Genomic DNA, 24,209 nt, shown 5'->3' with positions numbered 1-24,209 from the left:
CCTTTAAAACTTGGACACCTTGCTATGTTGAACCATATACAAAATAAATTCCTTTATTTAGCGTTGAAATTTGACCTGACTTTAAACAACGTTTTAGTAGTTGTTTCTGTGAGTTATGCATATTCATGCTGTCATATCCAAACAAGTCATATTACTTTATATGTTCAACCTCCACAATAGTCCAGAACATTACAGCAATACCTCTTAACAAGATCAGAAAAATAAACAGTATTACTCCTGTTATTTCCTCCCTTCACTGGTCCCCTTTTAGTTGTAGAGTGTTTGTATAAAAAGCACTGCATGGTCTCCCAGCATACAGTATACTGTATATTGCTGAACTCCTTTTACCTGAGGCCCTTTCATCAGAGCTTTTATCTGTCGCTCACTAAAGGACAAAATCATGTGGTTCAGTAACTGACCAAAAACTGATGGAATAATCTTTTCTCTTCTGTTTTTCAGTCCATTCATGATTTCAACAAAAGACTTGAGAGAGGAGACTTAAGGCTTTTTAACGGTGCCTGACCTCTTATTTTTATCCTGTGTTTGTCTGTATGTCTGTGGGTGAGTGATGCATTCGTCCCACTTTTTGGATTTGTGCATTTATCTTTCGCTCCTCGCTGTCCTGTAAAGCTGTCCAAAAATAGAAATAGACATTCAATCACATTTTGTACAAAAATGCTCACTAACAAACACAGATATAGTGAAATCTACAATATATTTTTTTAAAGCACATCAAAGTGAATATTTTTATACAGATTTTAATTTAAGAAATATTTTTCTCAAATAGTGCATTATATTATGTGAGACCTTGTATAATATGTATGCAGATGGCTGTAGAGTGTCTGCTCGAGGCAAGCCGAGAGGTGCTATCAGGGGACAGCAGCCACGTGACCATGGTTGCAGGGATTGGTTTAGTGCAGATGTGACATCAGCGAGCCTCCCACTCCCTCCCTCCTCCCCTCTCTCTCCCAGTCTTTCTCTGCGTCTCTCTACCTCTCTCTCTCTCTCTGAACCGCTCTGCTTTTTTTTCTCCTCTGCCTTTCCTCAGCATCCCCCCTCTCAGAGATGGCGTGTGTCGGTGCTGCTCGGGCGGCCGGGGCCTAACGTGCACACGGAGAGGAGGACCCCCTCCATCCCCCGATTTGCTGCATATTCCTCGGGTGTCTCTTCTCACTGTGTCCTCCACTGCTGCTGCTGCCTTTAAGCTCTTTCCCCCCATCCCACCTCCCTGTGCGGGTGTCTGGGAGTCGGGCCCTTGGGGGTGGAGGGAATCAACATCGTGCTTCGCTGGGGAGCTGTGCAGAATTAGCTATGCCCTGCCCAGGCATCCTTTGACCGGCTGGATTTCTCAGTTTCTGTCCGCCTGCAACATAGGATGAACATCTGCAGTCATGATGCAAGGTGAATGATCTTTATTTCCCATGTTTCCCCCCCCCCTCTGCGTCCTCCTCCTGCCCTCTTGTGTCCTGCTGGGCCATTAAAGCTATAGTGAATCCAAGTGATGTGATCTGTCGTACCGTGAGGACCTCTGAGCTGAGCTACATGCATGACCAGTGTGATCATGTCGTTTGTGAGTGTGTGACGTTGTTTGTGACAGATTAAGAGGAAATCTATGTGAAAGCTGAGAGGTAAGTGAGGTGTGGATTTGGGAAGGAAGAGCAGTGTAGCTTTGCACTTGCTAATGCCCTGTTGTTTGTGTGTGTTTACACGTGTGTGTGTGTGTGCATGTCTCTGTGTGCATGGGCACATTATAGATCTGTCTTCAGTAACACACTCACTTGTATCATATAAATATGTATTTCAGGTGTCCAGGAAGCTGCACTCATTCATACCCCTGCTGCTATCAGTGCATACTATAATATCATGCCAATAGGACATGTGATGCTTAATCCATGCATTATTGCATAAAGTGAAGTACAGGATGCTGTAACCAAAGTTAACAGTGGTGGAATGAGGTAATCATAATTTATGATGGATGAGCTGAATCATAGATCTAACCCTCTATGACAGAGGCTGGGCCTTTACCATCCATTAATGCCAACGTGGTAATGGAAGTTGGCTATTATTAGCAAAAGGCCTGCAGTCAGCCTACCATGATGTTGTACTCTCAGATCATGAGCTACACAACAACGCAGATGTCACATGCTCATCATAGCTCTTCCTTAGCTACACGTGCATTGCTAATCACACAGTGTAGGCTGTCAGGTGTAGTTAGTGACATTCAGTACGTGGACTCAAACAGACTGCAGTACATGTGCTGCACTGACAACCTTTCTGTTTATGTAGCATGTGGGTTTATCATATCTGTAACAAAATTATTAAGTGTAATATCTCCAGAACATGGTTTATAATGCTAGACTACTTACACCAACGGTGCCCAAACCTTTTCTCTTGGAGGGCCACTACTGGAACTTATTGGGAGGCCACAGGCCAAAAGCGAACACCTACTGTGTTGTATTGTTAAGATGCAAAATGGTACAAGTTCCCCTAATTAAATATTCTTTTAGCTTTTACATAGTTAACCCCTTAAAACCCACCTGCTGAATACAACTGGGCTCTTTCCAGTGATACCCAATTTATGCAATTCTTAGACTGTTTAGGGACCCCGGTATGCAGAAATATTAAAATACACCATTTTTAGAATAGGCGTAAATAACACATTTATAATGCATAAAGAAAAAACTGCATGTTTTTGCCTAGAACTGCATATGATCATCATACAGTGGGAATGTCTGTAAAGGGGAGACTCATGGGTACTCATAGAACCCATTTTCATTCACATATCTTGAGGTCAGAGGTCAAGGGACCCCTTTGAAAATGGCCATGCCCATTTGTCCTCGCTAAAATTTAGCATAAGTTTGGAGCGTTATTTAGCCTCCTTCCCGACAAGCTAGCATGACACGTACCAATGGATTCCTTAGGTTTGCTAGTTTCATATGATACCAGTATCTTCACTCTAGCTCTAAAAGAGCTGCAGCCTCCGAAGGACAGTAAAGTTGGTCGGGATCGCCGACGAACCTCCAGGTCTTTTAATTAAAAAAAAATAATAATTCCCTAACATCTGGCCAAATCGAACCTTATGGCGGCCAACTTTGGCCTGCGGGCCCCACTTTGGGCAGCCCTGATTTAGACAGTGTGAAATAAGCATCTTAGTCTTTGAAATTTGTGCAAATGACCCCTTTAAGAACTGTAAGTTTATATGACTGTGGATTGACATTGACTCCATACTGGTGTTTTTGCATGTTTCAGTCCCGTAACTACAAATAATACATACTTTACATTAATGCAACACCATTTACCAGAGCATGGCATACGGTGTTGCATTAATGTCCTTCTTTCCAGTCAGCCTCTTGATGCAGTTAATGCCAGAACTGTATGAAAATCAACTCGTCAACACTTGAAACCTCCCTGAGATAAGCAATGCATTGCAGGGAACACTTAAAAAGACAAAAGGATGCACAATGCATCATCCGACCACATTGTAAAGCCAATTAGAAGGTGGGCTGAGAAGCTAGACATCATAGAAAAGCGTGAAATTACAGTATAATATAAATTATAAGTATGAATCAGTAGGTGGTGGTAATGTGCCATTTTGTTTGTTTGCCAACTGCCAAAGATGAGGTTTAGTTGGTAGATGCTTCTTATGGGGAGCCAACACTATGCTCTTCTACAGTTTCAAACTATCAAAATAGAAAATAGAATAAAGGTTGTGTCAACAATACAGAAAATAAATACTGTACTTGCAGGTACCTCTAAGGGTAGTTGCACTGGACTGCATGCAACGTGTATCAGCGCTGAGCAAAGCTGTCCTAGACATTGTTCAGAACTAGTTGGTCCCAGCCTTGGTTGCATTGCTTTTGTCTTTCTTCTTTGATTCAAACCACCTCTCTATCGCTGGCAACAGAGGCATGGTGTTGTTAAGCAGGCAGTGTTGCTGTGTGGCAGAGGTAGGTGTATAAAGACTTTTCACACCTATGCACGACTGACAACCAGCATGGATAACTGACAGCTTAACTGAGGGACACAGTCTTCTGAAGCAGTGACAGAATGGACTGTTTCAAGACGTCTTCTCGCTGGTTTGTTCAGATATTTGTTCGATGCTACATCATCAGATATTTGAGAGTCTGCTGCTAAAAAGAGTGATGTTAATGAGCTTTTCAGAAAACCAAACCTAGAGGACAAACAGTCAAGAAAGTTGAATTTTAAGGTTCTTTTTTGACCTTAGTAATAAATGTTCAAAGAAAAGGTCCACTTGCAATATTTCTTCTGGAGCTTTCAGTTGCATCTGATAGCCTTCATCTGCACGTGCTGTTTGCTCAGTTGTAAACTCCATCCACTGATGAAGGCCACCAGATGCCGCTGAAAACTCTGGAAGAAATCTAACATCAGTTACCAGATTTCTTCTGAAGCTTTCTGCTAATGAAGACTACAAGATGCAGCTGAAAGAAATCTACTAAGTGGACCTTGAGTTAAGAATTTTTTCTCAAAGTAAGAAAGTTGGATGTCATGAAACAGTTTGGAGTCAGTGTGCAGGCACAACCTTTTTTTGGGATGGGGATTTAAAAAGTTTCCTGTTCGGTTTCCCAGAAACATTTGAACATTCAGTACAAAAGACTACTTCTTATCTTGGTCGAGTGTTAAGGTGAATTTCATACCACAGTGAAATGGATGGGGACAAATGGCTTTCTAGAAATGTGGGACTCGGTTTAAACAACTGTTTCACCAACATTTTTTTGCATATGTCTGAAAGCCTGAGGATATGCATTTGAAAGTGTAATGATGCTGCTGTAGTAAAGAGCGATGGTACATCACGTTATGCTCTACTGATACTGATGGTCAGCAGTAACGTAACGTATATGCCATTTGTAGTTAGCAGGGTAACACGCGACATCACCCTATGGTAATGTGTCCAAACATCTTGTTTCTATTAAAGTGGCAGTAGACAGTACATTTATGGCATCATTGGGCAACAATTCCATAATAGCCTTTCAGTATATTGTAATTCAAGTGTTCTGAGAGATAACTAGACTTCTGCACCTCCTCATGACTCTGTTTTCAGGCTTTAAAAAAATCTAGCCCATGACAGGAGACTTTGACCAATCACAGGTCAGGTCATTGACAGAGAGCGTTCCTATTGACTGTGCACCGATCATGTAAGCGGTACTTGACGTTCCTTCACCAGATTTCACAATGGCGGCGGCGTCACAAACGTTCTCATTTTACAGCTAAACCGTGCACTACAAGATGATTCTGAAGACATTTGAGGCGAGAAAACAGGCATTACCGTAACAAAATATTGATTCATATTTGATCAGCGCGGCCTAGTTTGACCGTTTGGTTGGAGTTTGCGAGTGATTGACAGCCGGCTCTCATAGACAGCAGATGGACAGCAGACCTCAGATCAGCTCTTACTGCTTGTTTTCCTCCGGTCTGTGAAATCTTGCAGATGCCGTTAGGAGCACCGAAGGACACAGAGGAACATGATTTTTTTCAGGTTACCTGTTTTATGTACGACTGTCACAATATAGCAACCGTTTTATAAAAATATTTTTTTTAATCATATTTGCTCCAATCTCGCCTACTACAGCTTGAACTATTTCACAGCTAATATCATTAATTACACCGTTTAATGAGTGTTGCACTGCAGGGCTCTCCTCAGGCAAACTTTGTAAATGGGTTACAAAAGCAGCAATCTGACCGGTCTGCTTGTGCTCCCTCACTATGTATCATATTGTTCAGCAAGTTTGTTACGTAGTAATAACAGGATTGAGTCTCTATTTTTTCTCCTTATCACACAAGACACGTGCAGGTTAGGAGTGGACAGAGGGCTCGCTGTTCAGAGCTGTCTGCACTGATAAAGAGCTGTGATGCAGGAATAATCTGTGCTATTGAGCAGCCCAGCTAGCTCTAATACATCACAGGCCCTGACATGCCCTTCACTACCCAGGAGAGCTTCGCCCCAACTGAGCACCAGTCCAGCGTCCTTCACAATTATAGTATTCATCAGTCTTACTATCAGGATTTCAATGTGAGCTTGATGATTCACTAAATCAATGAGTCGATATTTATTTTTATTATGAAGTCAGTTTGATTTACTTTTCCTCTCAACAGACTCTCAAAACACAACAGGACGCTGTATTGAAATATATGAGCCATCAACAATGCAAAATGTCTGTAGGGCATGTTCAGCGTGTTCCTGTATTTAAACAGCCCACAAATTACAGAAAGAGATGATGAATAATGAAGAACACAAACTGAGCTGCCTCTGAAGAGCACAAAATGTTCATCCACCCAACTGTCCATCACGTGATCCCTGTTGCTCTCGCATGGATGTGAGAATTAACTGTGCTCTCTCGTCTTCTATAACACTGTTATGCAAACCCATCACTTGTCTCTTTTGAAAAAAGCAAAACAAAAAAGATGTTTTACACCACAGCCAATATGTCAAAAAAGAGAAAATTCAACTTTAGTGATTTAGCTGTTGGTTATTTTTTTCGCGGTATCTCATGTTCTACGAATCTGTTCTTTCTTTTGTCACGTTAAGCTGAAGGAACCAGGAGGATTGTCAACGTCAATTAACTCATTAAGCTTCATTAAGTCTCCAAAAAGTTCATAATTTTGTATTTTTAGCTACGCTAGTGGCCTGACTCAATGGATGGAAATGTTCGTCTGTTTGTGGTCAGTTGATCTGTCGGCCCAACACTTTGGTCCAGATTGGAAATATCTCAAAAATTATTGGAAAGATTGACATTAAATTTTGTACCGACATTCACGATCTCCAGAGGATGAATGCTTCCGACTTTGGTGGTGACTTTTCATCTAGCGACACAAGCTGGGTGAATTTTGTATCCAGTGAAATGTCTCTAACTCCAGCTGTGCTATGTATTTAGTGCTAATTAACAAATTTTAACATGCTGACACGCTACACTAATACCACAACAAAACATGGTAAACTTCGGTATGTTAGCATGCTAATGCGCTAAACGAATAGTGCCTTCAAATGGGATCGTGTTTACCGTGTTCACGAGTTAAGCCCATATGAACGCCACCTTCATGTCGTATTCAAGACCTCTTAAGTCGTGATACCACTTGAACGCCAAGCATATCGTGTACACGACTTCTCATGTTGTAAACACAAGTTCATTTGAAGGTATCATAATACCACAACAATACATGGTAAACATCCGTACTTTAGCATACTAACACGCTAAACTAAAACCACAACAATACACGATAAATGGACTTGCATTTATATAGCGCTTCCGACCACTCAAAGCGCTTTACACTACATGTCATTCACCCATTCACACACTGAATGGGTGAATGACATGTTGCTAAGGTGCCAACATTCTAAATACTCATTCACAGACCGATAGCTATGCCTTCGGGAGCAATTTGGGGTTAAGTGTCTTGCTCAAGGACACATCGACATGTGACCCGGAATGTGATCTGCTACTCAATGCAATCTCTTATTCAGCATTTCTCTCATTAGTCTTTCTGACTTAAAAGACTAAATCAGCATCCACTTCAGCAACCACTATTAGAAAATCATTTAAAATATATATAAAAGAAAAAACCAAGCTTAAAGAATGTACCATCAGATGAAATACAGAAAATCAATCAAATTTGTGGGAGGCCATAAACAGCTTTGGGATTTTTACTTTAAAAATGACCTAAACAATCAGTCGAAATAAATATGTATTAATTTTCTGTCAGTCCACTTACAGATAAATTGTCTCATGGTTTCACAAGTTTTTATTGGTCTATACATACTGTTAGTCAGTGACTCCGCAAACCAGAACTAAAAACACAGATGAAGCATTACACTAGAATTCCACCTAACAATACTTACTTATGCAGAAACTTTGAATCTTTGTAAGCATTGAATGATGTCCTTTTTGTCTGTTGTCCCAGTCGTCCTGATTCGAGCCCTGCACGGTGCCAACCGTCAGTGCTGCAGGGGTCTTGGCACCCGGTCTGGCTGACGCTTGCTGCCGTATAGTAGATCTCTCCCCGCTCTCCCTTGAATCTCACTAATGAAGTGGACACATTGATCAACCTTTGCTCGTGTTTTCTCTCCATTTTATACAGTCAGGGAGGGGACACTTAAGGGGATTGCGTCTGTGCTGCTTCATTTCATGTGGAGGCTTTCTCCAGATGGCAGCAGGATGTTTTTGTCCCCAATCAATACGTTAATTGATATCAACTGATTGGGGCTCACTGTATTTCCTGTGTATCCACTCGGACAGGTTCATCCTCAAGTCACTGTCCATCAGCCTGTTACTCTTTTGTGTTATTTGCTTTTAAGTGCATTTTAATGACAAGACAGTTAACTTTATATTAGCCTCTAAAGCATTGAATTAATTCTTCATGATGTTGTTCTCCCTCTCTCTCTCTCTCTCTCTATCTCTCTCTCTCTCTCTCTGCTCTAGGACTGAAAAAACGAACCAGGAAAGTCCTGGGCTTAGGAAAGAGAGACAAGGAAACAGATGCAGCGTGAGTTTGCTCAGACGCGTAACACAATTAACATGCAGAGTTTTGCAAACCACCCAACTCTGAAAACAACTTGGAAAGACTTCAGTTTGACAATGTGAATTGTGTCTCTTGCATTGAGTATCAAAAACTGTAAAATGTTGAATGTTTGGTCAGATATGTAATCTGTTTTGACTCTTTCTCTGATGAGAATTTTGCTTATTTTAGACTGTTTTATTGAGGGGAAGGATCTTGTACTGCTGTTTGTGTTTTGACAGCATTTCACATTTGAGTGTTTTGACATATTTTGTTAAATGAAAGAAAGGGTTATTGTAGAAAATAACGTTTATATTTGTCAAAGTAAGATTGAATCAGTACCAAACCTCAAATATTGTATTGGCATCAGTCTCATGATATAATTATTTTCTTCTTCCTTGTTGCTTCAAACAGGAGTTCACCTGACAAAGAAGGAGCTGGAAGCGGAAAGAAAGGAAATGTATGTACATTTAAAATTTGCAGTGAAGATGTGTGAATTTTCCTCTCTGTTCTCTCTCTTCTGCTCAGAATGTGTAAAGATATAGCACTGTTTAACAAAGGAAATCATCCTTTACTTTGGACATTGTTACGTACTGCCGCCATATTCCGTTATGATAACTTTGTACTCACCGCAGTAATTGCTCAGATCTGGAAACGCAGCAACGTCACGACAACAAGGCAAGAAACACTAGAAGTCAGACAATCTGACAACATTTTCTCTAAATCACTTTATTTGGAGGTAAAAACTAAAGTGAGTCCATCTGAAATATCGGTAATAATCCCTCATTGCACATAACTACGTCAACTATGATAGGTTAACCAATTTATCGGTCAGGCGATTCAATAACAATGTTTGGGTAGCACATCGCAAAGCGCATCGCCGCCGCAAGTTTACTGGAGAAGCTGGCGGACAGTGGTGAGGAGTCTTCACGGCTTAGGCCCACCGTTTGTCTTGCTAATGCCCCGACTGTGCACAGGTCGCTGACACACATTATGACCCGGTATATTGACATCGGAATCGGCCCCAAAAATCCCGCATCGGTTGGGCTCTGTAATGGATGTTTACAACCGACAGTTTGGGTACTGATTTTACATTTGTTTTTTCTTCCAAATAAGTTAGCATAACATGGGCTTTTAAACAAAACTGTCTCCTCGTCCGACTGCTCATATTTCTTGCCCTGTCTTACTTATTTTGAGCATTTTTACCACAACTCACTTGGTGTATGCAACGTTATTTTTACTGATAGGAATAATGACCAAAACTACAACATTAAAACCAAGTTGTAACAAACCAGACTCTCCTTTAAGAGAATTCAGTTATTTGTTCCTCATTTATTTATACAAATTGATAATGACCTTTTAATACTGACTTTACTTGTCGTAGGCTTTATGAAGTTCTCCTTTCGTTATTCTGTCTTTTCTCCCCTTTTGTTGCTAGAAAAAGGCCAATGGAGCCCCGAATGGTTTCTATGGGGAGATTGACTGGGACAGATATGTAAGTATGCGCAGCCTACTCCATCTTTTACTCACTACTACTCCTCCTTCCTCCATGTTTCTAACCAAGCAGCGACTTTGCAGCTTTGCCGTGATGAAATACTTGCACTGTGCTGTGTGCAATCAACGCTATAGGTTTAAAATTACTGAGTAAATGGTGCGAATAGAGTGATGGCTGCAATATTCTGTGAGTCAGCAGAAGAGCTTCAGGCCAGGAAGCTGACCGTCTCTGGCAAGACATCTGTGAAATCTGATCCGCATTTATATGCAGAGTTGTTCACGGGGAAGAGTTTTGGCGATGTTACTGTACAGTGTGACTGTCACCTTTACTCCTCTCTCTCTTTTCCAGGCCACTCCTGACGTGGACGAGGAGGGCTTCAGCCTCCGGCCCGGCGAGGAGGGCGATGATATCCTTTCAGTGAAGAGAGGAGTCCGTCGTGGGACTCTTATCCTGCAAAACTATTGACCTGTTTGGCTGAGTGACTGATTGGACGAGAGCTTCTCTGCATTAAATAGGCCAAATCAATAGTCTCTCCCTCTCTTGCCTCATCACATGTGTATGTCCCTGCAGAAAGGAGCAGGAGGGCAGCCGGACAGACACATTACATTCAGATTGGCTTTCCAGTTGTCACTGAGCCACAGTTCTCATTAACAGCTGACCCCCAGCTCACTGGTATTTTGAGTTTTTGCTCCCGCAGGTGTCAGCGGCTATAGGTTTGAAATGAATTCATAGAGAGACTTCCCCTGAGTCGGATGATTTAGCCAGAGACAGAGCAGGAGTGTCAGTTACAGCAGGTGTAATGCAGTTAACTGGGACACAGCAGACAGAGATTTAAAAAGAATATGTTATGTTTAAATGCTGTAGAAGATTGAATAAGCTTCCATGTTTCACATTATTCCACTTTGTCCTTGACAAGCGTTCACCAGCTTCCAAAGCAAAGCACTTTTTCTCCTCCAGCGACTCCGAGGACGACGAGGACAGCAAGAAGAAGTTCAAAATCAAGATTAAGCCGCTGGTGGCGGACAGTGCCAAGTGTGTCCCTCCATCTATGGACGAGCTGAAAGCCTCAGTGGGCGGCCTGGCACTTTCTCCATCTCTGGTGAGCGCTCTGCTGATCACCACTCTTGTTCTGCTACACAGTACTAAAGGCAACAACACACGCTGCTAGTTTATATATATTGTAACAGCCGTTGAACTCTGTCTTACACCCTCTTTGTGTTTGTGTTTCTTCTCACTTATCTGCTGTCATCTCGTAGAAGAGAAGTCCGGTAAGTCTGTCATTCATTTTCACATCTGTATCACCACCAACATGGATCGCATGGCATGAATTCACTTGGAAATGCTTGAGAAAGTTTCCCTCTCTGTGATAGTTCACCTTTAAATTGCCTTCATGGCTGCATGCAGTTTTCTGTCTCACCCTCAGCGTCCTTTCTGTCCTTCCTAGGCCGTAAAAAAACCCTCACTTCTTTTTGTTGACTTTTTTGTTTAGCTACATCTTTACTTGAACCTGTATGGCAAAGTGTTACATAATGCACAGTAAACATAACACACTCACAAATCTATTGATTTGGTCTCAGTGGAGAACTTAACATGCCAAAGCGACCTGCTTCATTAAACGCTGTGCGTGTTGGTCATAGGTGATGCTGGTATTGTCCTCATGAGGTGTTATGGCTCATGTTGCATTATGAAGGCTTTGTGGTGCAAGTAAAGAGGTGCAATGTGTGCTGTTTTAGTTGGTGTCCATTTGACTGATTTGTGTCACTCACTCTCTGACCCAGGTCTGTTCTCTCTTCCTTTTTGCTGGTCTCAGAGACGCAGCCCGGTGAGTTTCTTACACCATCTGCTGGCTGTTTCAACAGCCGACAGCCTGAAACACAACTTCCTAATCTCTGCTGTCTGATCTGTTATTTAAGAAAAATGCAGTGCAGAAAGTAAAATGATACACAGCAAAATAAGAATAATCCATCTAAGGCAATCCTGATGTAGTTTGAAGTCTCAAAATTTAGATTTTCCTTAGATAAGTGAAAAATATGATACTATATGATACTGTAAAATGTATGCATTTCAATTTGTTTACATGGATATACTGTATATTCTTGATATGACTAAAGTGATCTTTTCTAAGATATTATATTTGTGCCTCAGAAGTTAAAACATCCATTTTTAAAAAAAGAAACATCTTAAAATTGAATGGAACAATGATTTAAGACAGTGTACACTTTCACAATATATTGTGTTTCCTCATTTTATATTTTGTTTTGGATTCTATCTGTTACAGGGGCTGATAAAAAGGAATTTGTCCTGTAAGTACATCTATTGCTAACAAATTTTGCTCACAAAAAAAATGCTAACATGCTTACAATGACAATGCATTGTCATTGTAAACTTGTTAGCATTGTTACAATGAAAAAAAAAAATACAATGACAATGCAAACATGCTAATACTTAGCATGTAAAATGTATATCGTGTTCACCATTTTAGTTTAGCGTGTTAGCATGCTATCATTTGCTAAATAGCACTATTTAGATAGCACCAACAAACACAACATTCGGTACAATCAGCTGTTCGTTCGTGTCCCGTTTTCACAACGTTCAGTCATTTTCACTGTACAAATGCAGTAGTTTTAAGTCCAACCATGTAGTTCTTTCCTAAACCTAACTATAGTGGTTTAATGCCAAAAATAAAGTGACGCCAAGTGGCGTGCAAAGCGGCAGTATGTTTTTTTTGGAAGAGAACGTATTAGATATTTCAGTCTGGACCAACTGACACACCACGCCACTAGATATATATAAATATTATATATTATAAATAAGCTTTTTGTGATAGTATAAATAAATACAAGTGCAAAAGAGCAACAGTTGAGTTTGTGTCATGTTTCTCTGGTAGGTGAAGAGATTGCCAGACCCAGACGCTCCACCCCAACACCAAGTCCTGCCCCTGATACGCCAAGGTCTGTCATACTTTTAGCAATAATGACCACTGACTGACCTGAACACCCCTCTTATTCAGTCTGTATGTTAATGCTGCTTCTACAGATGTGCCTTGAATAACCTTGTTTTTGATATTTTGTCTCTTCTTGCAGTGACAGGCTGTCGCAGAACGTTCCTGCCTTTTTTGGGCTGCCTTCAGAGACCAAATACGCCAGATATGATGGTCTGTCCCCTATCGATATTACATCACATGAATCGATACTGAGCACGTCATGTAGCAGGTGAAGTTTACAGAGGTGACGTTTAACGTTTCTTTGTCGTTATCCAATCACAGTGGTCCCTGCTGATGTGTGGGGAGACTCGAGACCACGCTCAGAATCACCGCTGAGCAGAAGTTTCCCAACAGGAGGTGGGTGAGCTGGCATGAATGAACCTCAGTGACATATTTGAAATGTTGTGCTGAACTGGCCTGAACTGTCACCCTTGTTGTTGCAGCTCCTCCTCCGCTTCCTCCAAAAAACATTCCATCAAGAAGTCATTATGGCTATTCTTCAGACTCTGGGGGTAAGTTTAAATATTTCAGAAGAGACTCGTATGAATTGAATTTATTACAAAGTGCACAAATTTATGAATAGTAACAGTCTTTGGCGATTTAGACCCAATGTGACATAGTAAAGGGGAAGTGATGCCGTAGTTGGATTAGGATTATTCCCCGGGTCTAGACACTGGTGATGGTGGTAGTGAAGAGATTGATGCAGATCCGAATCTGGAGGTGATGGGGTGGTGGAGGGTCGCATCAGTTTGTGCTAATACTGACACTGAAAGCAGCATAGAGGAGAACAGTTTTAAACTTTTGACAGCAACGATGTGATTGGTTTAGGGAGATATGGCAAGATCTGATTGGTCACTGAAAAGAGAGACGCCCATAATCAGCTGACATAGTAACAGCCCATGAGAGAGAGACCCAGAATGAATGAGATTGCACCCCTAGTCTTCCTGACTGAATTTACGCAGAAGCTTCATAAAAACACTGTTGTATATCAACCACACAGTTAAATCCCACATTGATCTAATGCTACCTCAAACTCTTTGCAGCTGATCTACCCAATGGAAGGGCAGCTCGCAGGTCTGCCCCCATCTACCTGAACGTCCTGTCCCCGGCCTCCTACCGAGGCTCCCCGACCCCTGACCTGGACGACGTGTTCGGCCCCGCGGACGGCACCCGCGCCAGCGAGGAAACATTGTCTCCCAGATGGGTTACTTTCACCAGCGACAGACCCCCGCCGCCTGATGAGCCCGCTCCCCCTCCGCCACCGGACTCTCCTCCTCCAGACACGCCATCGTCCACGCCCTCCACCCCCTGCCTCTCTCCAGGACCGCCGCCAAACGAGCCCCCGCCTTCGCCTCCGCCGTTTTCTCCCGGGTCTCCTCCTCCTTTCACGCCGCCAGAATCACCCCCTTCCATCGTGCTCGGACCTCCTCCTCCGGACGAACCGGCCCCTCCCCTGCCTCCTAACTTCTCCCCCTCTATTTCACCGCCTATGTGCTTCGACGACGAGGCCATCGATGAGGAGGTGCTGCAGTTTGCGGCGTACTGTCCTTCCCCTGCCCCCATGAGCCCCGTGCCCCCTCTGCCAGCGGAGCGGAGGTCCCCTCGGGTAGGAGTCACGTCCCCTCGGGTAGGAGTCACGTCCCCTCAGGTAGGAGTCACGTCTCCCCTGGTCTTGGCGGGCGTGGGGGGAAAGAGGACTCCAGAGGGAGCATACCTGAGAGATGATATCCCAGACTTTGTGGGTTCACCCAGAGAGCTGACCCCGAGCTTCAGGGGCACGCCACCTCCTCTCCCTCCGACCACCTACAGGTCTATCATGTCTTCCCCGGGGCCCTGCCCAGGCAGCAGTGAGTACTCTGCTCTCTGTCTCTCTAAATGTTTACATGCTGCATGAACACAAAGTATGATTGGAATATTGTGTTTAAACTTTGGAGCGTCCTTTAGCTTGAAGAAGTGAGAAATGAAGCTGCCATCAGTGCCACCAAAAGATCACACAGATGCTTGAAGTGCAGGTCGTCTTGCCACTCAGCCATTTGTTTACGTTGTCTTACTGTAGATGTTGGGATGTGATCTGATCCAGCTACAGAGCACTGATCAACATCTCATTAACTGCAGTCACTTTTTATGTTTGCTGTTTGTTTTTCAGTAAACATTATTTATATTTTTATGATTTGTTTTTGTTATTTTGACTAGCTGACTCATTTTTTATGTAGTAAGCTTTCTTCAAAGCAGTTTCACAAGCAACTAATAGAGTGATAAAATGAGTTCAATTCTAATATAATATAGCCTGCTACTTTGTCTTGATTCTGAATAGTTTAACAACATTATATTAATACCAGTGAGTCACCAGAAATAATGATTTCACAAGTGATGTAACACTTAATTAACTGATAACGTAATAAAAAATGCCAACTACTATTATTGTAACTTATAAGAATGGAAAGAATATGATAATTTCATCATGAAATCATGGGTATTGTAACACCTCTTTTGAGGTAAGAGTTGCTGGTTAATGTAACTGTTCAGAGTACTTTGTTACATTACAAAATTATAATTATCTTCCATTTTAAGATAAACTTTTATTATTAGTTAGGGCCACACAAGAAAATAAAAGCTCTTATTCTAGAAAGAGTTCTTACAATAATGCTGCCCTAAAAGAAATATGCATAATTTTTGCGACGTAATGTAATTAAAACTGTTTTGTAAACACGGATCAAAGCTTTATTTGTAATGTCATATAAAAATCACATGACTACGAAAACACTAATTATGATGCTAACACGAGTTGTGTATTTATTTTAAATACAATTTTAGGAATAATAGTTGTATGCTTATTTGAGCTACAATCTAATTTCTTATACCTGCCGACAGCAACTATGGACGTAAGCACAAACCGTAGAAACCTACTGTTTCCCTCAAAGATGGAGGTGCAGTAAATACTACCATGTAAAATAACACCTGTCTCCTACAGTTTCACCAAAACACTATAGAAATCCAAAGTAACCCAACCAACAGTTAAGTAAATGGGTTTCTTACTGACATCTAGTGGTATGATTGTAAGGTAACAGCCTCTGTGTTCCTAATCCTTAACAATGTAATTCTGTAAGATCACATACTTCTTTATTATCCGTCCTATAACTTTATTATTAGGGACAGATGCAAAATTATATATATATATATATATATATAAATAATATAAACACAGGACATGATGTTGTTGTTTCTCTTGCATATTACAAGGTGACCACTGACAAAGAAGCTCCAGTTATACAAAAAATATGTACAAACCTACAATTAGCAATTATAGATAGCGGACGTCACATGTTAAACCTTTACTGAATTATAGGACTCAGCAGCAGCATTCAGTGACCACCTATGTTACAGGGTCAGGTGTGTGGCCATGTCAATGGAGTTATAGTTAGACGTAAAAGCTGAATGTTTTTAATTAATTGTAGGAGTGAAATATGATAAAATATCACAAACAGCTCTTCAAATTCTTCTTGAATTTTGGTCACAGGTTACGGTCTAAAGCACGATTCCGGTGAGGGCATACAGTACCGGCTCTGTGAAAGAGTGGAAATGTTGGAGCTGATGTTGAATGATAATCTCTCTCGCTGTGATCTGAAGGCAGTGCTAACCACAGACACTGGTATGTGCCGTAGGCCCCTCGTCCCCAGCTCGTCCCGCCACGCCTCAGTCTCGAGGCAGTCCGGTCCCTCCGCCTCCTCCTCCTCGACCGTCCTCGCGACCAAAGCTGCCCCCGGGGAAACCAATCACAGACCTGGTACGTGTGAAGTGTCCTCTGTCTCGGTCTGCCCTCCTCTACTTTGTTTATTCTGTTGTTTAAATAAAATGTGCTGTCTCCAGAATCGGCCCTTCAGTCCGCCGGTTTCAGGCAGCCCCCCACCTTTCGCTCCCTTGGCCCGAGCAGAGAGCTCTTCCTCCATCTCCTCCATCACCTTACATAGTGCAGCGTCCACTCCAACCTTAGGAAGGGACCTCAACATTTCCACAGGTACACAACCAGCAAGTCATCTTCCTGTTTTTCTTTTAGCCTCACATCTCAGTCTGTGTCCACGTTGTCTGTTGCTCATCATCGTGTCCTTGCCTCACAGTCTTGTCCCTCTCCATGACTCTCTCCTCCTCATGTCTCTGCTCACTCAGAGGCCTCACAGCCTCTGGTATGGTTTGACCACGGCAGGTTTTATTTAGCTTTTGAAGGTGAGTCGAGCCAGAACGCTGCTGTAGTCCCACCAGTGCATGGGCTGAAAGCGCCTGCCCTCCTTTTACCTGCAGTCCTCTCCACGTTCATGTTCACTGAGCCAGAATATTGCTGCCCATCCCGTCCCATGTCCTGCTCACTAACCTACAATCTGGTCTCTAGATGGATTGTTGTTTTGCTTTCTTTTGCTTTATACTCCTCTATCCTTTGCGTATAACCCAAAGCTGGACATTTGAGCATATAGGGTAGGAGCCAAGATAATAGACATACTCTAAGTGTATTTTGTGTGTGTATGTGTTTTCAACAGGATGCTCCAGAGGACCCAGTCCGCTCACCATGGGACCCCAGGACACTCTGCCAGTGGCCGCTGCCTTCACAGAAACCATCAATGCCTACTTCAAAGGCGCAGACCCCAGCAAGTAGGCCCACATTTTCCTGTTTTGGACACTGTGACCATTACCGATCTAATGACCAATATGCATTGATTGAAATTGTGTTTTGAGCAAGATGAAGGGTCTCTCTGGGCGCTTTCACAAGCCAACATTTAGTCCTTTTTAATCAAACTCTGGTGCGGTTCATTTGGGCAGTTGAGATGAGTTGTGGGCAAAGTAATCGTACTCTGGCGCGGATCAAAACAACCGGTCCGAGAACGCTTGTGAGAAGTGGACCATTTCCAAGTGGACCAAAAACGCAGGCTGCCTGTGCGGGCTTGTGTTGAGATGGACACAGGTAAAGGACAGGTTAACATGAGTTGGAGAGGACTGACCTCGACTTCTATAGAAAGTCCGATGTTTGCATGACATCTGGGCCGAAGAGAACATACAGAATACGCTAAACAAAAATAGTGACGTTTAAAAAGTCATTAGAGATAAACTGAAGGAGAAGGGCTTTGTGCGCAAAGTAGATCAGTGCTGAGTCAAAGTGAAAAAACGTTGACAGCAACTCAAAGTCCGCGATTCCCTGCATAGAAGTGGCAGCTCTCGCGACAAAAAAGATCAATTCGCTCCGTCGTACACGCCCCTCAGCAACTTAATTGTTTAATTTGGTCCGATCGTTAGAAAACAAACCCAAACTATCAATTTCACTCTGATTCACAACCAGCCAAACGGACTATGGCTTGTGAAACCGCCTTTTATGGACTAATAAAGTGAATACATTCCTGGCAGCTACAAACCGACTTTGCACTTCAGTTTTGACACTAAACTGGATTCTTGGAGTGTGTGTTTTTGTTTGGCGTGATCTCTGAGATCTGCCCGTTCACTCCCTCTGTCCCAGATGTGTTGTGAAGATCACAGGGGAGATGGTGCTGTCCTTCCCCGCCGGCATAACCAGGCATTTTGCCAGCCACCCAACTCAACCCATCCTCACCTTTTGCATCAGCAACTACAGCCGATTGGAGCAGGTCCTCCCCAACCCACAGCTGTTGTGCTGGTAAGAATAACAGTTTGTTACAGGCAAACACACACACACACATAATATACTGTAAGTATCTCATTACTATGTACCTCTCATTCCTCAGTGATTCCACACCAGACAGTGCAGACACCAGGGAGTTCTGGGTAAATATGCCAAACTTGATGAGCCATTTGAAAAAAGTGGCTGAACAGAAGCCTCAGGCGACGTACTACAACGTGGACATGATCAAATATCAGGTATCAAACATCCATCTGTCTATGTATCTAGTTGATGTAACTATAGTATCTATCCATCCATATATCTCACCGTCTTGTGTTTCCTGTGTGTCTCAGGTGTCGGCAGACGGGATCCAGTCCACTCCTCTGAACCTGGCGGTGAGCTGGCGAGGCGACGCCATCAACACCGACCTTAGAATAGACTACAAATACAACACAGAGGCCATGGCCGCACCCGTGCCACTGCACAACATCAACTTCCTGGTTCCTGTGGATGGAGGCATGGCCAAACTCCAGGCCATGATCCCCCCCGGCACCTGGTAAGGACTCCTTACATTCAGAACCGGCTCTAGGGGCCTTCTGCCAAAATCATGGGATGTTTAAATGCTATGTTGCAAATTTGAAATGTATGTTTTTCATTTTAAAAAATGCAACAGTGGAGAGATAACTTCATCTATCTAACCACTATCTTCAAGTTTTTCTGTATTAACGTTGACATGGACTTCATGCATATCAGACAGCAACATGTCCTCTATAATATGGAATTACTTTCTCATAAAGGAACCCAGAGCAGCAGACGATACAATGGAAAATCCCCAGTCTCTCTCATAGATCTGAAAATGGAGGTGAGGGATTGTTTTAATGTGTTCATTCATTTTCTTAAATAATCTTCTAGTTAAAGGGTTACGTCAGTATTTTTCAACCTGGACCCTATTTTCCCGTGTTTTTGTGTCTAAGAGGTTAATGGGGACAACACTTTTTTTTAATTGGTCCAGTATTGAAGGATAAGTAAGCAGCGTCAATGTAACGTTACTAAAAGTGCTTGTTGTTGCCACTGACAGGCTCAGATTGGTATTATAAGTGTCTGACAACATTATGGAAAGGACTCTACAGAGAAATAGAACATTTTTCTTACCTTTCTCTTGATCCGGTCTGTTTGTTATTGTGTCCAAGGCCCGCTCAAGGAGACTCTTTCCATAAAGTCAGACACTCATAATAACAATCAGAGCCTGTCATGGCATAAACAAGCACTTTTAGTGGACGTAAATGACGGTGCCAGCTTGCCCCAATAGCACCATGTTGCAGCCTGTGAGCAGCGGCCGTCTACAGCGTTCTCCCTCAATACTGTACCAGTTTCAGAAATTGTTGTCGCCATTAGTCATTTAGACACAAATACATGGCAAAATAGGGTCCAGAGGCCTGTACTACAAAGCAGGATTTGTGGTTAGCGAGGTAACTTCAGAGTTAACCCTGGGTTTTCCGTCCTACGACCGTGGTTCACTTCTTTCCGGGATACATCGCCATGGTAACTTATGCTGAACTCCTAACCTGCTCCGGAGCAGGTCATGTTAACCGTACAGATACTGATCGTATGATAATATTACACAAATACTAAGAAGTTACAGTCCTAACCCAGGCTAAAAGCAACACAGTTTAAACTGACAAATGCAGCAAGGACAGTTGGCTGTATGCTGTGGGTGCGTAACGCTTTGAATTATGTTTTTATATTTATTTTTATACTTGCTCCCAAGTCTGTTTCACACACGCCGGAGTCGGGGACGGAGCTGAAAGAAGGCTGAAATAGTCACACATGCAACATCAATGCCAAAGGTCATAATGAAGTGTAATCTATTCATCCATTCTTTTTTTAAAGCTATTTATATATCACTGCCCCATCTAGACGACTGTATCTGACTTTTGCGTGTTCCGTTAAATTAATAAATCTGTTAATTTACACACTCACACATCAGCAGGTTTTTTTGCCAGCTGTCCTTCCTGCATTTGGCAGCTTCAACTGTGTTCATTTTAGTCTGGATTATGTGTTTAACTTCTTTTTTATTTGTCTAATATTATAGTTTGCTCTTGGTTTGTAAATCATGCCTCTCTGCTGACAGTAGACTTGTCCATGTTTGTGATTGGTCACATGCTGCAAACACCGCCCCTTTTATGTGAACACGCTCATATCATAGATTTGAGAAACCCTGGGGTGATTTACCGAGTTGATAACCACCGTCGTAGGAACGTGAAGCGGGATCGCGGTTCTTAGGGTTAGTGAAACCAGATAACTACAAGATACCCTGGGTATGTTGAACTTGCTTCGTAGTACAGGCCTCTGGTTGAAAAATACCAAATAACAAAGAATCAGTCTCATTATATTCCCCCTTATGTCACTGGACTGAACTGAAATCTCAGTTACAGGTTAGAAGTTTAGTTTTGGATTAATTTATATACTGTTTCATTCTTTTACTACACCATGTAACATACTATCTCAATAGTGTATCTGTATCCCCCAGGAGTAGGGGCTCTTCTGGGCCGGTTCCAGATGAAAGAAGGTCCCTGTAAACCCTCACAGCTGGCAGTCCAGTTCAGCAGTGAGGGATGCACTCTGTCGGGGTGCGACATCCAGCTGGTTGGGACCGGCTACCGGCTATCGCTGATCAAGAAAAGATTTGCTGCAGGTCAGTTTGAGTACCAGGATTGTGTGTGTGACACTCCGGGCCGAACCTCTCCGCTTCTCTGACATGTTTCGTTTTTGCTTCGCAGGGAAATATTTGGCGGATAATTAGTGGACCTGTTTGTGAACGGAACCAAAAGAATCAATGGCTTTTGACTGTGAAGACTATGGATCCATCCCATGTTTAGTGCATTTGAAACTTCATCTTTAGCAACCATCAGAAATAATGGTTGAGGTTTAAACAGAATAACAGATGATATTTGACTTCATAACATCATATTCAGTAGACCGACTGCTGCTGAGTTTATGCAAGTAAATACAAACGATTAGTTTTGTGCACTTGGAACACTTATGGGCTTACATGGAGTAAAACATAGGGAAACCCTGATTCTTTGTTCTTGTTGACATAATTGTGGATTCATACGGTGATCCAGCCTTATTCATTGCAGTTCCTTTTGTCTAACTGGTCATCATTGCAAATGCACTGTAAAAGATAATGTGAATAGATTATATAATATTAAAACAATCTTAAACAAGGTGGAAAAGGCTGGAAAATGTAAAAAACAAAAAGAAAAGTGTAGTATAGAGTTGCTTTGCAGTTGTATTCCAATAAGTTATAGGTTCCATGGTATTATCTGATTTACACTGCCACCTCAAATCAGATTTCTTTCCCGCCATGTGTGACCGATCTTTATCGTTGTCTAAGCAGAATTTATGTTTCTGTGTAGACAGCCGTTGAAATGTCACAGCCCACTCTATCAGTCTTGTGATTGAAGGCGACTGGTCAGTTCACAGTTCAAAACGACCCGCAGCGCTGGACTAACATCAGCACTCTTAATCTGAAGGTGCTTTTTATATGGAATTATAATTGTGCTTCAATCCGGATGGCATGATGGGGAACTTTGAGCACATTAAAAACGTTTGTTTGCAAGAACATGAATTATTTTTATTAGAGAAATTATCATCAAGTTTTTAATTTAAATTTAAAATGGCTATAATTAATATTTTGTATTAACACATAATTACTTTTATGTGAACGAGGTTGCTCATAGTGACAAACCTACAGAGAATTATCACCCGAATACTGTTTAGTTAATTGTTTTACTCTTTTTTTTAGACAGCAACTTTACTGTTTCGGTTGACTCTCACTGCTCATAGCATCGCTTTTTTTTGCTGCAACAGGCAGCTGTTTTCAGCAAAATACCTCAGATAAACCCACTGTCAAAGTTAGCAACTAGCTGGCGAGTATTGTGGAACATTTAGCAGCTATAAAGTCAGATTTTTCCTTCAGGAGTTGGTAGAAAGGTGGCCAGAAACAGGACTCCAAATGAATGCTAACTGCTAACATGTTCACCATATCAACTTAAAGGATGATATCGGTGTTGTGTTCACAGCTGGTTTCCGTTGCCAACAAGCGGCCAATAAATATATTATAATAACATAATATATAACATAATTTCATAAAATTGGGTAAATGGACCCAAAATGTTATAAAGTATACTTTATGTGTGGCCGTGGTGTGTCTGCTTACCATTCTACTACCTACTTACCAGATAGGTGAGGTTTATTATTCTGCGTTTATTGGGGCTGAACGGTTTTGAAAAAATATCTAATTGCAATTATTTTGACTGATATTGCAATTGCAATATAATTTCTGATATTAGACGGAATGATCATTTTTATTATCACATAAGTTTCATTGAACATTCAAATGATTATAGTGTGATTTTTGCGGGGATCTGTACCAAACAAAGATGTTTTCTTAAGTCTGTAGAATATGATGTAACAATATTTAATTTAAAATGGTATTTTGACACACATTTCACCTTTAACAAATATTGCTCCTCCTGCGTTTTGAAAATTGCAGTCGGCCGTATTGCGAATTTGATGCAATTTAGATTACTTGTGCAGCTCTAGCGCTTATGTGGTTAATAGAAGAATAGATTTTCTTTCATGCCAATAAAGCCACTGTGAATTGAATTGATAATTTCTCTACAAAATATCATTCATGAGCTTGCAAAAAAAAAATCATATTTTGTCCCATCTGGCGATCAGGATCGAAGCACATATATGTAATGCTATACTTTTACACACGCAATCTTTACCACTACTTCGATGGCATTTTTGCCGTCAACGGGTCATGTGAACAGAGTCAGTAAATCAGTTACAGCGGTTTGACTTGCTGAAAAAACAAAAGCATTTCATTTACCACTTTGGGCGCGTGCAATGCTCAGATACATCGACTTTCCCACATCACAGGGCTTTAGTGGTATTTGTGGTTGGTGTGTGAACGGTCAAATTTTGTAACAAAAAAGGTGTGAATAACAGAAGCTGCTACTTTCGCTGGAAGAGTTTGGTTCATTTATTCTGTTAATGTTACAGATATTATGTCTGAAAGGGCCTTAAGACGCATACAGAGCCAGACGCGAGTGCCATACGGTGGTTGAGAAGGAGCTTTAATGAGTTTATAGAGGGGGACCTGGGCTGACTGATTGTAGGAGTTGCCTTTGATGCTGCTTAAAAACTTGGCCAATTCCTTTGACCGTGATCTTTGATAGAGGTCTTGACGAGGACTATTGGGGACATCACGGAGTAATGAAAAGAAATGTCTATCAAGAAGACAGCACTATTCATGTCCCCGTTTTATTTTTCTTCCTTTTCCACCATGTTGAATAAATGTTTTATCATTTTCTAATAGCAATATTTAAGTGTAAAAAGTGTACATAAAAAGCTATGTTTCAAATATTTCTCTGGGCATATGGATGTGTCTGTGGTTGTCTCTTGGTTTATTGATGTCAGCACTCATGATGAATTAGGTCCTATATGTAACGACACCACCGCTCTTCATCTCTTGTTTTACATGTGGGTTTCTTGTACCAAAAAAAAAAAAAAGAAGTGTTACTGTTGATGAATAT

The 24,209-nt window shown here is 41.8% G+C and overlaps 1 protein-coding gene across 3 annotated transcripts; it reads left to right on the top strand.

Annotated features, from left to right (window-relative positions):
- The first annotated feature begins 956 nt into the window (after nucleotides 1-956).
- On the top strand, nucleotides 957-23,240 carry sgip1b (SH3GL interacting endocytic adaptor 1b). Of its 3 annotated transcripts, none has more exons than XM_037788454.1 (23): nucleotides 958-1,401; nucleotides 8,433-8,496; nucleotides 8,923-8,968; nucleotides 9,947-10,003; nucleotides 10,352-10,409; nucleotides 10,927-11,102; nucleotides 11,260-11,271; nucleotides 11,814-11,825; nucleotides 12,282-12,306; nucleotides 12,891-12,954; nucleotides 13,087-13,157; nucleotides 13,269-13,343; nucleotides 13,430-13,498; nucleotides 14,030-14,833; nucleotides 16,649-16,770; nucleotides 16,854-17,001; nucleotides 17,516-17,627; nucleotides 18,484-18,639; nucleotides 18,728-18,860; nucleotides 18,957-19,159; nucleotides 19,401-19,465; nucleotides 21,140-21,298; nucleotides 21,384-23,240. In XM_037788454.1, the coding sequence occupies exons 1-23, from the start codon at nucleotides 1,392-1,394 to the stop codon at nucleotides 21,404-21,406; spliced, it is 2,664 nt and encodes an 887-aa protein (XP_037644382.1). In that variant the 5' UTR covers nucleotides 958-1,391; the 3' UTR covers nucleotides 21,407-23,240. The 3 variants fall into 3 exon arrangements, with proteins under 3 accessions (XP_037644383.1, XP_037644382.1, XP_037644381.1); XM_037788453.1 differs by having other exon boundaries at nucleotides 959-1,401; nucleotides 21,134-21,298; XM_037788455.1 differs by lacking the exons at nucleotides 16,649-16,770; nucleotides 16,854-17,001 and having other exon boundaries at nucleotides 957-1,401; nucleotides 21,134-21,298.
- Nucleotides 23,241-24,209: the final 969 nt, after the last annotated feature.

Source organism: Sebastes umbrosus, chromosome 12 (assembly GCF_015220745.1).
Source record: "Sebastes umbrosus isolate fSebUmb1 chromosome 12, fSebUmb1.pri, whole genome shotgun sequence".
Lineage (NCBI taxonomy): Eukaryota > Metazoa > Chordata > Actinopteri > Perciformes > Sebastidae > Sebastes > Sebastes umbrosus.
This window is presented reverse-complemented; position numbering and strand designations above follow the sequence as displayed.

Excerpts from the sequence above, each read along its gene's own strand:
- sgip1b (XM_037788453.1), top strand. Across the intron at positions 8,969-9,946 it reads GAAGCGGAAAGAAAGGAAAT|AAAAAGGCCAATGGAGCCCC; the intron begins GTATGTACATTT and ends TTTTGTTGCTAG. Across the intron at positions 14,834-16,648 it reads GGGGCCCTGCCCAGGCAGCA|GCCCCTCGTCCCCAGCTCGT; the intron begins GTGAGTACTCTG and ends TATGTGCCGTAG.